This window comes from Mauremys reevesii, linkage group 3 (genome assembly GCF_016161935.1).
Source record: "Mauremys reevesii isolate NIE-2019 linkage group 3, ASM1616193v1, whole genome shotgun sequence".
In the NCBI taxonomy this organism is placed as follows: Eukaryota; Metazoa; Chordata; order Testudines; family Geoemydidae; genus Mauremys; species Mauremys reevesii.
Window position 1 is genome coordinate 25,892,740 of NC_052625.1, and position 16,637 is coordinate 25,909,376.

At 41.4% G+C, this 16,637-nt stretch overlaps 1 protein-coding gene across 3 annotated transcripts in view; it reads right to left on the reverse strand.

Moving 5' to 3' along the window:
- Window positions 1-16,637, reverse strand: part of CFAP36 (cilia and flagella associated protein 36) — a 139,183-nt gene that overhangs the window by 4,557 nt on the left and 117,989 nt on the right. For all 3 annotated transcript variants that reach the window (XM_039531713.1, XM_039531714.1, XM_039531715.1), the window contains 2 exons: window positions 2,307-2,479; window positions 1,661-1,813 (listed from right to left, as the gene is read on the reverse strand). In XM_039531713.1, the coding sequence (XP_039387647.1) occupies window positions 1,661-1,813; window positions 2,307-2,479 (326 nt within the window). The remainder of the gene's footprint in view (window positions 1-1,660; window positions 1,814-2,306; window positions 2,480-16,637) is intronic.

The following is a 16,637-nucleotide window of genomic DNA, read 5'->3' on the forward strand; positions in this document are numbered from 1 at the left end:
AGGATGAAGTAAATGGCTTAGAAATATAGGAATTGCTGTACCAGAACAGACATGTGGTCCTTTTAGGCCAGCTTCCTGTCTGAAAATGGTCAACAACAGTTGCTACAGAAGAAGACAAAAGCTAATGCAATATATTAGCACCTAGGGATATGTCTACACTGCAGTTATAAAGCCGTGGTTGGCCCGTGCCACTTGACTCAGGCTCTCAGAGCTTGAGCTAAGGGGCTGTTTAACTAATGTGTAGATGTTCAGGTTCAGATTGGAGCCAGGCCTCTAGGCCCCTGCAAGGTGGGAGGGTCCCAGAGCTTGGGCTGCAGTCTGAGCCCAAACATCTACATGCCAGTTAAACAGCCCCTTATCCCAAACCTCTTGAACAAGAGTCAGCTGGCTCTGGTCAGGCATGGGTGTCTAATTGCAGTGTAGATATACTCTAAGCATGCTATTTTTACCACACAACGGACTGACCCCAGCTAATAATAAGTGATAGTTCTGTACACTACCTCTGATAAAATAAATTAAGTAATTTTTAAAAATCTCATGGAACTCATTGCTGAATACTTATGGATCAGATGCCCTAGGAAGGAAGCCTGAGGTTTAATTTATGTAAATTTAAAATCCCTAATCCAAAAATGAAGGTTTCAATCCTTCTCTGCTTGGACACAGCAGCAAACAGCAAAAACAAGCGTTCTGGCATCTTAATCTCTTCAGTTCCCCTACAAACTCACAGAACTCATTCCCCCTTCATAAGGGACCAACTGGTCTTGTCTGTATTTTAAATTTTAAAAAAATCACAAAGGAAACATTCATTCTCTTGGTTGGTGATGTTGCTATTCATAAGCAGTTTGGTCTACTTTGTATTGTGCTAAATGGGCAATGCACACCTATTCCTGCCTCTTCAAGGCTACAGTAGTGAATTTTCCAGGTCACCACTACAACTGTCTATTGACAGGAGAGATTAGGGCCATCAAGGATATGCCAGTTACGTAGTGATCATTTTGCTTTTCCATCGTCCTAACTCTCACAGGAAGATTGTTTTCAGCACAAAAGCCTAGATTTTGTGCAAGGCAAAAAGGTGGTGGTAGCACCCAAACTTCAGGCCTCCTTGCTTTAATACTGCTGCCTCCTCCACCAGTAGCTGAGGCTATAGGGCATTTCCTCACTTGAAATACAAGAGAAACACTTTACAAAGTCTCGAAATAAAGGAAGTTATCAAACTTAACCCTTCTGTAAAATAACACTTCTCAGAAAATTCAAGCTAGTGGTGTAGACCATGAACGTTGTTTTTCTGCATGTGTTAGGAGCTAACATTTCAGGGAACCAGAATGCAAAATTACATCTCACTAGCAGATAGGAGCAAACTCATGCAATGCAAGAGCACAGAGCATGGGTTTATTATGAAGATTTACCATTGTAGAAAAATCATTTAATGCTCACAATCACTGAGCTTTCTGCTTCTTAGCTATACTGATTTTAGATTGCAGAATTAATTTCTGCACAATGAATAACTTGTAACTGAGTGTGTTTTGCCATTAAATTCTACCACTTCCTTGTTCTTTTGTCCTTTTTCAGTATTCAGCTGCAATATCCATATCTTCATTGAAGTGGTCTGTGATTTTTCTAAACAAGATTAGTCATGCTGATTAAAGTGTTCATCCTTCACCTCTTTAGAAGATAATGCCTCTTCTTTCTGATCTATATTTGGTGGTGGTAGATTATTTCTTGATTCCTTCTTCATAGCCATCAGTGTATCTCGCTTCTGTTTTAAATAGTCTTCTCGTTGTCTGAGGTGGTGCGGTTCAAACTCTGATAAATTCTGGAATTATTTAAAAGGCAAATTTACTAGAAAACTCATTTCAGAGTGTACCAGTTATGTATTTATAAATGAAGGGATATGGAGTTCACCTAATTCATACCTAGATATTTGGCTCTAGAATTACCGGTCTAACAAACTAATGAATTTGAGTTAAGGTGTTTAACTCAGTTGTCCATATTACATCATACACACAGATGCTACTAAGAAATTGTTAGAAGAATGGCAATAAACTCCTGGAAAATGAATTCTATTCCAAGGTTGGGATCTCAAGGTCCAGTTTATACTGAATGGTAGCTTTCTGCAAATTAGATCATTGGATTCACTGAAAAATTACTTGCATACGGATACTTAACGTAAGAGAATTCTAGCCAATAAAATGTTATAAAAACATGAAAATATGTATTGGTTGTATAATAATTATTCTAATACCTTAGCTGTATTCAAATTAAGTGGATATCTTATTCAAATTAAGTGGAATAAACCTGTTACTTACAAATCCCTCAGGCCCAGCTTCTCTTGTTGCATTCTCTGAACAATTTCCAGTTCCCTTTTTCTTAATTTCTTCTTTCACTTTGGTAGGCTCAGAAGGCTGCGGAGGAGGTTCTATCACTCTTAGTAGAGGATGCACGGGCCTTAAATCTTCCTTAGTAGGTTTGTTTGTTTCTTCTAGACAGCAATTTTGCACAGAAACAAATTAGAAACATTATATATACAAACTAACAAATGTAAGATGAAAAAAATATTGCACCAATGCATAAAAACATTGTCAGTTAAAACAACTTTTCTGAAATGAGATTTCCTCTTTATGGCTTAATTAAAAAACAGCTGCCTTCAAAAATGTATTTTGATGAAGCATTCTTTTCAAACTAATATCACTATATTTCTGTTACACACAAGAACAGGAAACAAGTATGGGGATCAACATCATTGGTTTGTATGTTGGTCTATAAATTATTAACAAACAGTTACTCAAATTATAAGGCGTTCTGTGGCACCTTATAGACTAAGAAACGTATTGGAGCATGAGCTTTCATGGGTGAATACCCACTTCGTCGGATGCACAGAACTCTTTGCCACTTTTACAGATCCAGACTAACACGGCTACCCCTCTGATATTCAAATTATAAGGAATACTATTTCAAATTCTTCGCTTCCACAAGACCAGTTCATGACATCTGGGCTCTCCTTTCAGTTGTTAACACTACAGTCAGCAGAGCCAATCACTGCTGAGAGAGATAGGGAACTTTCTGGCCAGCTCCAAACGCACTTGTACTGTGCAGTTTTTCCCTGCTTCAAAGAGCCTGGCAACAGCAGTATGCTCTTTTAAAATCAACGTTTTGGTAGGAGGGAAAAAGGTTCTTGAAAGGATAAAAAATGTTTCATATGCACAGGCTGACCCTAAAGAATGGGAGATCAATTTGTTCAGTGTGGAGTTTGATCATTCATTGTGAACAATCTGACCAGAGAGAGCTCTTCAGGGCTAATCTTGCCCATGCATTAGAACAGAAGGCAGGTCTGCCAGATTTCTGATTTAGGACGCACCCAGACCTCCCAGTCACAGAGCTGGCTCAATGAGTCATCGGGGAAGTGTGGGTAGCATATTTCAAACCAGGTAAGATTGTAAGCTTTCTGATTCCCCTCAGTCTACTGGTCAGCTCCTTCAATCCTCAGTTAGTGGCCATACTGAACAAAACACACAGAAATGGTAGGGCTGCAGTCTTTACTGTCTTTTGCCTCTTTTATTTATTTATTTTGTAGAGGTGGGCTTTCAAGGAGGATTCAGAGGAAGCGTCAGACCAGAAGAAAACCATTGGAGACGCAGCCTGCCTCACAGGACTTGTCCACCTGTAAGCCCCAATAATTACTTCAGTATTGGAAAGATGGAGGCAGTTAGGTATAATGCAGCCAAAAGGTCTTATGGTCCTGACCAGACCTGTCTGATTTTTTTTTAAACAGGCAACGTTCCACAGTCAGTAGAAGCTATGGAGAGAGCCAAAATATTCTAAATTGTGAACTTAGTCACATTTACTATCCTCCTCACAAAGTCTCCCCTGTTAAATCCCATAGATCCTCCTAGATAGCAGGAATGAATGCTCCAGAACTCTGGGTAACATGCAGTTTTTTCCATAGTTACTTGTTTAGTCCATTTTGAAATACACAGCTACTAAAGCCATAGCATCACGGTTGTCTTTAAATCACATAGAATCATAGAATGTCAGGGTTGGAAGAGACCTCAGGAGGTCATCTAGTCCAACCCCCTGCTCAAAGCAGGACCAAACCCAACTAAATCATCCCAGCCAGGACTTTGTCAAGCCTGACCTTAAAAACCTCTAAGGAAGGAGATTCCACCACCTCCCTAGGTAACCCATTCCAGTGCTTCACCACCCTCCTAGTGAAAAAGTTTTTCCTAATATCCAACCTAGACCTCCCCCACTGCAACTTGAGACCATTACTCCTTGTTCTGTCATCGGGTATCACTGAGAACAGTCTAGATCCATCCTCTTGGAACCCCCTTTCAGATAGTTGAAAGCAGCTATCAAATTCCCCTCATTCGTCTCTTTTGCAGACTAAATAATCCCAGTTCCCTCAGCCTCTCCTCAAAAGTCATGTGCCCTAATAACTTTTGTTGCCCTCCACCAGACTCTCCAATTTTTCCACATCCTTCTTGTAGTGTGGGGCCCAAAACTGGACACAGTACTCCAGATGAGACCTGACCAATCTCAAATAGAGGGGAATGATCATGTCCCTCTATCTGCTGGCAATGCTCCTACTAATGCAGCCCAATATGCCGTTAGCCTTCTTGGCAACAACGGAACACTGTCGTCTCATATCCAGCTTCTCATCCACTGTAACCCCTAGGTCCTTTTCTGCTGCAGAACTGCTGCCTAGCCACTCGGTCCCTAGTCTGTAGCAGTGCATGGGATTCTTCCATCCTAAGTGCAGGACTCTGCACTTGTCCTTGTTGAACCTCATCAGATTTATTTTGGCCCAATCATCTAATTTGTCTAGGTCCCTCTGTATCCTATCTCTACCTTCCAGTGTATCTACCACTCCTCCTAGTTGAGTGTTATCTGCAAATTTGCTGATGGTACAATCCATGCCATCCTCCAGATCATTAATGAAGATATTGAATAAAACCGGCCCCAAGACCAACCCTTGGGGCACTCCACTGCCAACTAGACATGGAGCCATATGTTGAGACTTTTGGGGATCTACTGAGGCTGCATCATAAAAAGGTGTGCCATGAGTAATGCACACTGCTAAAGACATGAGGCTCAATGGTCTCAACTTGTTGACAGTAGCCACCTGACAAATTCTCTCTGATACATCCAGTGTTCCAGACCTTGGTCTAGGACACAAAGACTTTAAAATGAGCTGTGTCTAGAAGAGACTATTATGTACTCCAATTGTAATAAGGAACAAGGTGGGACTCCAGGTAGTTTTTCTCATGAATTCTGTTGACTTCAGAACCTCAAGGATCCACTTTTGCCTCCACTGAATCCCTTTTAAAATGATGTTCATGATCAGCTAATCCTCCATTTTAGGGAAAATATGCAATCCCATCATATATAAACAGCTACTACAGCCATCAAGAATTACACTATGCCTACACTGGCCCAAAAAGGAAGCAGTCTGAATTAATAGTGATATTTCCCATGTAAGAGCATAATTTTCTTCCCGTATGGGTTTCTCTGTTTCCTTTATCACCACCTAAATAAAACATTACACACACAAATTACAATAAGTAAAAGTGCAAAGTCAAGCACTCAAATGTTTGGAAATGCCAGAATTAAGGTTGCTCACCCAATCTTAATCCAGACCGCTATGCATATGCATTATGATACAGCCTGTAATTAAATGATCATATCCTATTTTTCCCCACCAGACCCCCTCCCATGACACATGCTAGGGAACAAGAGTGGCTTTAGTTTTCTTAACTTTGCCATCACACAGCAGGTCCTTGTGCTTCTGTTATCGTTCCCATTGATTCCTAGATATTGGCAGCGGACACCTATCCCAGTGACCGCTGCTCTTATTGTTGCAACATGGACATTAACTAGCTCACTGATGGACTGATTTAAAAATTTTTTGTTTTTGGAAGGGAGCCTTCTTCCACCTCACAAATCTTTTTGTGTATCAACTAATACTTGGCAATAATGATCAGTAGTCCCGAATGCACAGTGTAAGCTTTGAAGACTGGTAAACAGTCATCTTAATGTTACAATCAAAGACAAGGGGTGCCAAAACATATATCTTATCACTCTCCTCTGGCCATTGTAGCCTTTACCAGGTTTTCATGGTGAGTGTGGCAGAAAGTCAGCAGTGTCCCTGTGTTCCAACTACTGCCCTTTTGCAGATTGCTTGGATGGTATCTTCATGATGCCAAATGTCCCTCTCACCTACTTAATAAGGATCCATCAAAACAAACTGCCAACCTTTCTAGAGGAAGAACAGTGTCCACTTACTTTACATATGCCAGAGTTATGGACGGTTTCCAAAGAAAATGGAATAACCCTAGCCATTTTCATACAATCGTAGCAGGAACTGATTAAAGACTTACTAGATCTTACAGTCCATCTCTCCGCAAATGCAGAATGCTCTTTTACAGAATATTTTCTAGTATTTTCTACAGTTCTAAATATTCCAAGCGAGAGAGTTTCTAGCATTTCAGGGCTATTTTGTTGTCATTTAGATTTTTCCGATATTCAGCCTCATTCTCTTTTTCAATTTCATCTCATTAATCCTAGTTGTGTACCATCCTATCTCAACTTTTTTTGCTACTTGATACATTGTTATCATTAGTCTTTGTTTATGGCCCTTCAGCCTGTTTTCAGTACACAAGGCAGTGTTCCACTCAAAGCCAATGTGAATTAATTGTCAAGTGATGTATGTAAGACAGTGTCAAATGCTTTACTAATACCAAATATTTACCAAATATTTCTTCTACTACATTACACTTGTGCACTAATTTTGAGATTCTGTTTTGTTTTGTTTTTTAGGAAAAGCAATGAAAAGTTTGGCAAAAAAAATTCTTCAGATATGCTGAAAAAACTGAAAATTTGGTTTTCTTCCTTCTTTGGCCAAGTGATAGATATTTGATATCTGTGTCAAGATAGCAGTCTTGCATGTTCACCTTTTTCTTTCTTCTTGGACAGGCGATGCAGAATGTTGTACAGCTAACCATGCTGAAAAGAGAATAGTGCCACTGGAGCAGGAATTGATTCCAGTTGCAATGCTGGCATATGTCTGTGTAGGCCCCAGAGCCAAGTGTGTCATGGATTGATCAAGTCACAACTCTCAATTCCAATATGCTTTGTAAACTCATAATGCCAAGAGCTCCTACAAAGTCTAGCATCAACTAAACTTCAACTAGTTTGATATTGGGTGCATGCATCTGCAGGGCCGCCGAGAGCGGGTTTGGGCCCCAGTGAAAAAAAAATTTCGGTCCCCCCAGCAAGGGTGGACTGGCTAAACAGGGCCGACGAAGCCGGGGAAGCCAGGCCCCCGGCCCCATTCCGGACTGCCGGGCCCCGGTAATTTGTACCGGCTTCCCCGCCCTCTTGTCGGCCCTGTGCATCTGATAAGCCAACATAATGTGGTGGAAAGAAAACAAGAATCTATAGAGTATGCTCTAAGGTGACTGAGGCAGTATCGATGCTACTGTGACTGGAGTCTCCATAGGTTTTCCAGCCACTGAGGACAGAGTGGGATGTCTTCAAAGTGAAATAGGCTCCTCCTGAGATAAACCTGTGCTTGGGGAGAGGTGAGTCCCTGTCTCCTGAGCTGGTGTCAAACATGAATAGGGCGGTGTACTGAGGCCACAAAGAAAGTGATGTTTTGAAGCAGTCTGTCAACATGAGAGTATCAAATGTAACTGGAGTTTCAAAGTGTTCAGTCACAGTTTTTACACTAACCACATAAGACCTATGTTGAGACAGACAGTGCCAATGTAATCACAACCCTCAGCTGTAATGCCAGCCTCTGGCTTGTTTAAGATTTTTGCCTTTTGTAGCCTTTATGCTATGTTGATTTCAGAACAGACTTACAAGGATTATGGCAGGAGGGCCTTCAGGTGCTCACCCTGGAACCCATCAGTCCATAATAATATGTGGCACAAACATCATAGCTATGGTCCAATCTAATTCAGACCAGACACCAGTCACTTGTATCAATAGTTAAATCATTTAGAACACTTTTTTGAAGTTGCTGTGCTGCTTCTGTACTATAAAAAAAGTGGTAAAGGGGGAGCGGCCTGCAAAGTAAAGAAAATGCACAAGAAATATGTAATGTAAGTCAATTTCAAGCTGGGTAGACTAATTTAATTTAAATCAAAGCAATTTAAATCACTGATCTTTATTATTATTTAAATAAACCGGAAACCTTGATTTAAATAATTGATTTTAAAATGTTTTCCATTTGTACTTTTAATTATTTTTCTAAGGAAAAGTTTATTCTCATTAGCTGATGCCCATCGAAACATGGTGATTTGCAACTAAATACAGCCTTTGTGCTAAATTTGATGGTTCTTTTTGCTAGCTTGGAGGATACAACAGCTTCTGTGCTGTTGAGGCAGATGAAAGTCTCAGGGAAGGAGAACATCAAATTGGAGCAGAGGGAAACAATCCCATAGTTTGGACCCTCCTTCCAGATGATGCCATGGTATGCACTCACACTGAGTATACCTCTCCGTGGAAGGGAACTCCCGTTATTAGGAAGAGACAGGTAATAGTAATGGGTGATTAGATCATTAGAAACAGCTGGGTTTGCGATGATGGGGAAAACTGCATGGTGACTTGCTTGGCAGGTGCTAAGGCTGCAGATCTCTCAAGACATCTAGACAGACTTATGTAGAGCTGGGGAAGAGCTGGTGGTCGTGGCACATGTAAGTATCAATGACATAGGGAAGGATAGGAAAGAGGTCCTGGCGGCCAAATTTAGGATGCTAGGTAAGAAATAGAAGTTCAGGACCTCCATGGTAACATTATTTGAAATGCTTCCAGTTCCACACACAGGGCCAGTTATGCAGAAATGCAGGGTCTCAGTGTGTGGATGAGACGATGGTGTAGGAAGGAGGGGTTTAGATTTATTAGGAACTGGGGAAACTTTTGGGAAAGGGGGAGCCTATCCAGATTGCTGGCACTTAAAATTAAGAAGGTTGTAGAGCAGTTTTTAAACTAACGGTTGGGGGAAAGCCGATAGGTGCGGAAGAGCATGTGGTTCGGACAGAGACATCCCTTAGGGGAAAATTTATTCATGGAGATTCTGTGTGTCCTGGTAAAGAGGAGAGGATGGAAGATGATAAAATACAAGTAGGATCTGATGAGGAAACAGTCAAATGAAAAAAAGATTCTCATTCAATTATATCACATAATGGCGGATGGCTGAAAAATGACAGTTTTTAATTGCTTATATACAAATGCTAGAAATCTAAATAATAAGATGGGTGAACTTGAGTGCCTCATATTAAATGAGCATATTGATATAATAGGTATCACAGAAACTTGGTGGAATGAGGATAATGAATGGGACACAATAATACAAGAGTACAAAATATATTGGAAGGACAGAACAGGTCATGTTGGTGGGGGGATGGCACCATCTGTGAAAGAAAGTAGTCAAATGAAGTAAAAATCTTAAATGTACTATACAATTTGTATGGATAGTAATTCCATGCTTGAATAATAACAAAATAGCAGTAGGAATATACTGCTGTCCAAGATGGTGATAGTGACTGCAATGCTCAGGGAGATAAGAGAGGCTATAAAGATAAAAAAAACCTCAATAATAATTGGTATTTCAACTATCTCCATATTGACTGGGTACATATTACCTCAGGACACGATGCACAGATAACGTTTCTTGACACCTTAAATGACCGCTTCTTAGAGCAGCTAGTCCTGGAACCCACAAGAGGAGAGGCAATTTTTGATTTAGTCCTAAGTGGAGCAGAAGATCTGGTCCAAGAGGTGAATAGAATCATAGAATTCAAGATCAGAAGGGACCATTATGATCATCTAGTCTGACCTCCTGCAAGATGCAGGCCACATAAGCCAATCCACCCACTCCTGAACTAATTCTCTCCCTTGACTCTGCTGTTGAATGCTCCAATCATGATTTAAAGACTTCAAGTAGCAGGTAATCCACCAGCAAGCGACCCCTGCCCCATGCTTCGGAGGAAGGCGAAAAACCTCCAGGGCCACTGCCAATCGACCCTGGAGGAAAATTCCTTCCCGACCCCAAATATGGCGATCAGCTCTACCCCGAGCATGTGGGCAAGACTCTCCAGCCAGACCCTCTGGAAAAGGCTAACAATATCCCAACATTGACCCTTTGTACTAATTACCAGTGTGGCACGTTATTGACCTATTGACTAAACCCGTTATCCTATCATACCATCCCCTCCATAAACTTATCCAGCTTAATCTTAAAGTCATGGAGGTCCTTTGCCCCCACTGTTTCCCTCGGTAGGCTGTTCCAGAATTGCACTCCTCTGATGGTTAGAAACCTTCGTCTAATTTCAAGCCTAAATTTCCTGACTGACAATTTATATCCGTTTGTCCTCGTGTCCACATTAGCACTGAGCTGAAATAATTCCTCTCCTTCCCTGGTATTTATCCCTCTGATATATTTAAAGAGTGCAATCATATCTCCTCTTATCCTTCTTTTGGTTAAGGAAAACAAACCGAGCTCCTCAAGTCTCCTTTCATACGACAGGCTTTCCATTCCTCGGATCATTCTAGTGGCCCTTCTTTGTACCCGTTCCAGTTTGAATTCATCCTTCTTAAACATGGGAGACCAAAACTGCACACAATACTCCAAATGAGGTCTCACCAACACCTTATATAATGGGACTAGCACCTACTTATCTCTACTAGAAATACCTTGCCTAATGCATCCCAAGACCGCATTAGCTTTTTTAACGGCCACATCACATTGCCTACTCATAGTCATCCTGCGATCCACCAGGACTCCTAGGTCTTTCTCCTCCTCCGTTACTTCCAACTGGTGCGTCCACAGCTAATAACTAAAATTCTTGTTAGTCATCCCTAAATGCATAAACTTACACTTCTCATTATTGAATTTCATCCTGTTACTAATACTCCAGTTTACAAGGTCATCCAAATCTCCCTGGAGGATATCCCGATCCTTTTCCGAATTGGCAATACCTCCCAACTTGGTGTCATCCGCAAACTTTATCAGCCCACTCCTACTTTTGGTTCCGAGGTCAGCGATAAATAGATTAAATAAAATCGGACCCAAAACCGAACCTTGAGGAGCTCCACTGGTAACCCCCCTCCAACCCGACAGATCACCCTTCAATACGACCCTCTGCAGTCTCCCCTTTAACCAGCTCCTTATCCACCTCTGGATTTTCATTTCGATCCCCATCTTTTCCAATTTAACCAGTAATTCCTCATGCGGTACCGTATCAAACGCCTTACTGAAATCAAGATATATTAGATCCACCGCATTTCCCTTGTCTAAAAAATCTGTCACTTTCTCAAAGAAGGAGATCAGGTTGGTTTGGCACGATCTACCTTTCGTAAAACCATGCTGTAATTTGTCCCATTGCCATCGGCCTCAAGGTCCGTAACCACTCTCTCCTTTAAAATTTTTTCCATGACTTTGCATACTACAGATGTTAAACTAACAGGCCTGTAGTTACCTGGGTCACTTTTTTTCCCCTTCTTGAATATAGGAACTATATTAGCTAATCTCCAGTCAAACGGTACAACCCCCGAGTTTAGAGATTTATTAAAAATCATCGCTAACGGGCTTGCAATTTCACTCGCCAATTCCCTTAATATTCTAGGATAAAGATTATCCGGGCCCCCTGATTTACTTCCGTTAAGATGTTCAAGTTTGGCTTCTACCTCAGATACCGTAATGTCTACCCCCATATCTTCATTCCCGTCAGTCCCTCTACCACTATTCCTTAGCCCTTCATTAGCCTCATTAAAGACCGAGGCAAAATATTTGTTTAGATATTGTGCCATGCCAAGATTATCCCTAATCTCCACTCCGTTTAAAGTTTTAAGCGGTCCCACTTCTTCCTTCTTGGTTTTCTTCCTATTTATATGGCTAAAAAACCTTTTGCTATTGGTTTTAATCCCCTTCGCTAGGTCCATCTCCACCCGGCTCTTTGCCTTTCTCACTGCTTCCCTACACCATCTGATCTCAATAAGGTAGGTTTCTTTGCTGATCCCTCCCATTTTCCAGTCCTTGCACGCTTTCTGTTTTTCTTAATCACCCCTCTGAGACGCTTGCTCATCCAGCTCGGTCTAAAACTGCTACCTACGAACCGTTTTCCCTTTCTCGGGATACAGGCCTCTGACAGCTCCTGCAACTTCAACCTGAAGTAACCCCAGGCGTCTTCCGCCTTTAGATCCCTAAATATGTTAGTCCAATCCACTTCCCTAACTAGTCGCCTTAATTTAGTAAAGTTAGCCCTTTTGAAATCGTAAACCTTAGTCTCAGATGCAATTTTGTTTATCCTTCCATTTATTTTGAAACGAATTAGCTCATGATCACTCAAGCCAAGGTTGTCCCCTACAACTATTTCCTCAACAAGGTCCTCGTTACTCACTAAAATCAGATCTAAAATGGCATCCCCCCTCGTCGGTTCAGCAACTACTTGATGAAGGAATTCATCAGCTATCACATCTAGGAAAAGCTGAGCCCTATTATTATTACTAGCATTTGTTTCCCAATCTATATCTGGGAAGTTAAAGTCTCCCATGATCATACAGTTCCTATTAGTATTTACCTCCTTAAAAACATTAAAGAGCTCTCTATCCATATCCAGGCTAGATCCCGGCGGTCTATAGCACACCCCCATCACTATCCCAGGGGACGCTCTAGTAGTTTTCTTCCCCAATGTCACCATTGCCCAAACAGACTCCGTATTATCCATTGCATTGCTAGTTATTTCGTTACATTTCACCTCATTATTGACATACAATGCTACTCCCCGACCTTTACCTTTCTTTCGGTCTTTCCTAAACAGCACATACCCTTCCATACCTGTACTCCAGTCATGGCTACCGTTCCACCATGTTTCGGTTATTCCTATGATATCCGGTTTCAATTCTTGGACCAGGAGCTCCAGTTCCTCCATTTTGTTACCTAAGCTTCTCGCATTGGTGAACAAACATCCTAATTTTTGCTGTTTGGCTCCTCTCACCCTTTTCACCCACCTTGGTAGGGACACAGTACTACCAGTATGACCTGTCGGTCTAGTATCCGTCCCCGGCTCTTCCTTATACCTAACCCTCCCCCTCTGGCTATATCTGCTGAACTGCTTGGTAACTGATTATAATAAAATAAAATTTTATATCCTGACGGGGGGGGGGGGAGAACACACCAGCCCACTACAGTAGCATTTAATTTCTGAAAGGGGAACTACACAAAAATGAGGAAGTTAGTTAAACAGAAATTAAAAGGTACAGTGCCAAAAGTGAAATCCCTGCAAGCTGTATGAAAACTTTAAAGACACCATAATTGAGGCTAAGTTTAAATTTATACCCTAAATTAAAAAACATAGAAAGAAGACCAAAAAAGTGCCACCATTACTAAACAATAAAGTAAAAGAAGAAGTGAGAGGCAAAAAGGCATCCTTTAAAAAGTGGAAGTTAAATCCTATTGAGGAAAATAGAAAGGAGTATAAACTCTGGCAAGTGAAGCATAAAATTACAATTAGGAAGGCCAAAAAAGAATTTGAAGAACAGTTAGCCAAAGACTCTAAAAGTAATAGCAAAAAAATGTTTTAAGTACATCTGAAGCAGAAAGCCTGCTATACAACCATTGGGTCCACTGGATGATCGAGATGCTATAGGAGCACTCAAGGAAGACAAGGCCACTGCAGAGAAACTACATTAATTCTTTGCATTGGTCTTCATGGCTGAGGATGTGAGGGAGAGTCCCAAACCTGAGCCATTCTTTTTAGATGACAAATCTGAGAAAATGTCACAGATTGAGGTGTCATTAGAGGAGGTTTTTGGAACAAATTGATAAAACAGTAAGAAGTCACCAGGACCAGATGGTATTCATCCAAGAGTTCTGAAGGAACTCAAATGTGAAATTGCAGAACTACTGACTGTGGTATGTAATCAGTTTCTGTACCAGATGACTGGAGGATAGCTAATGTGACACCAATTTTTAAAAAAGGCTCCAGAGGCGATCCCAGCAATTACAGGCCGGTAAGCCTAACTTCAGTATTAGGCAAACTGATTGCAACTGTAGTAAAGAACAGAATTTTCAGACGCATAGATTAACATGATTTGTTTGGGAAGAGAACATGTTTTTTGTAAAGGAATATCATGCCTCACCAATCTACTAGAATTCTTTGAGGGGGGTCAACAAGCATGTGGACAAGGGGGATCCAGTGGATATAGTGTACAGAGATTTTCAGAAAGCCTTTGTCAAGGTCCCTCACCGAAGGCTCTTAAGCAAAGCAATCTGTCATGGGGATAAGAGGGAAGGTCCTCTCATGGCTCAGTAACTGGTTAAAAGATAGGAAACTAAAGTTAGGAATAAACAGTCAGTTTTCAGGTAGGAGAGGTAAATAGTAGTGTCCACCAGGGGTCTGTAGTGGAACCAGTACTATTCAACATATTCATAAATGATCTGGAAAAAGGAGTAAACAGTAAGATGGCAAAATTTGCAGATAATACAAAACTACTCAAGATAGTTAAGTCTAAAGCAGAGTGCAGAAAGTTACAAAGGAGTCTCACATAACTGATGACTGGGCAACAAAATGGCAGATGAAATTCAGTGTTCATAAATGTAATTAATGCATATTGGAAAACATAATCCCAACTATACATATAAAATTATGGGGTCTAAATTAGCTGTTACTACTCAAGAAAGAGAACTTGGCATCATTATGGATAGTTCTCTGAAAACATCCACTCAATGTGCAGCGGCAGTCAAAAAAAGCTAACAGAATGTTGGGAATCATTAGGAAAGAGAAAATATCATATTGCCTCTATATAAATCCATGGCATGCCCACATCTTGAATATTGCGTGCAGAAATGGTCAACCCATCTCAAAAAAAGATATTTTGGAATTTGAAACGGTACAGAAAAGGCCAACAAAAATGATCAGGGGTATGGAACAACTTCCATGTGACAAGAGATTTATAAGACTGGGACTTTTCAGCTTGGAAAAGAGGAATATGGGGAATATGACTGGTGTGGATAAAGTAAACAAGGAAGTGTTATTTACTCCTGATAACACAAGAACTAGGGGTCACCAAATGAAATTAACAGTCAGCAAGTTTAAAACAAACAAAAGGAAGTATTTATTTATACAATGTACAGTCAACCCACGGAACTCTTTGCCAGAGGATGTTGTGAAGGCCAAGACTATAACAGGGTTCAAAAAAGACCTAGTTAAATGAATGGCAGATAGGTCTATCAGTGGCTATTAGCCAGGATGGGCAGGGCTGCTGTCCCTAGCCTCTGTCAGAATCTGGGAATGGGCGACCCTTGATGATTACCTGTTCTGATCCTCTGAAGCACCTAGCATTGGCTACTGTCAGAAGACAGGATACTAGGCTAGATGGACATTTTGTCTGACCCAGTATGGCTGTTCTTCTGTTCTTAAACTATATGTAAACACATTTATTTAAGCATTTTTAGATCTTAACTTACATTTATTCAGATTCTTAGTTTTTATAATGTAAGAAAATGATGAAAAACCTTTACTCACCTTCTCATAACTGTTGTTCTTCAAGATGTGTTGCTCATATCCATGCCAATTAGATGTGCGTGCGCCGCATGCAGTCGTCGGAAAGTTTTTCTCCTAGCAGCACCCATCGGGTTGGCTGTGGAGCCCCCTGGAGTGGTGCCTTCATGGTACTCAATATATGACCCTGATGACCCGGCGCCTCCTCAGTTCCTTCTTGCTGGTTACTCCGACAGAGGGGAAGGCAGGCGGGTTTGGAATGGATATGAGCAATACATTTCAAAGAACAACAGTTATGAGAAGGTGAGTAACTGGTTTTTTTTCTTCAAGTGATTGCTCGTATCGATTCCAATTAGGTGACTCCCAAGCCTTACCCAGGTGGTGGAGTCGAAGTTATAGAAACGCTGATTGGAACACCACTCTGCCCAAAGCTGCATCATCTCTGGCATGCCAGATGATGGTGTAGTGAGAAGTGAACGTATATACCGAGGACCAAGTTGCGGCCCTGCAGATTTCTTGCATCGGGACCCGGGCCAGGAACGCTGCCGACAGGACCTGGACCCTTGTGGAGTGCGCCATAAGAGCCAGGGCTGGTATTTTGGCCAGCTCCTAGCACGTGTGGATGCATGACATGGAGGATGGTCTTTGAGATGAGACCGGGAGTCCTTCCATCTGGTCTGCTGAAAAGCTGGTTCGACTTCTTCAGGTATGTTAGCAACAAGAAAGTCAAGGAAAGTGCGGGCCCCTTACTGAACGAGGAGGTAACCTAGTGACAGAGGATGTGGAAAAAGCTAATGTATTCAATGATTATTTTGCCTCTGTCTTCACAAACAAAGTCAGCTCCCAGACTACTGCACTGGGCAGCACAGTATGGGGAGAAGGTGACCAGCCCTCTGTGGAGAAAGAAGTGGTTCGGGACTATTTAGAAAAACTGGACGAGCACAAGTCCATGGGGCCGGATGCGCTGCATCCGAGGGTGCTAAAGGAGTTGGCGGATGTGATTGCAAAGCCATTGGCCATTATCTTTGAAAACGTCTGGCGAATGGGGGAGGTCTGGGATGACTGGAAAAAGGCTAATGTAGTGCCCATCTTTAAAAAAAGGAAGAAGGAGGATCCGGGGAACTACAGGCCAGT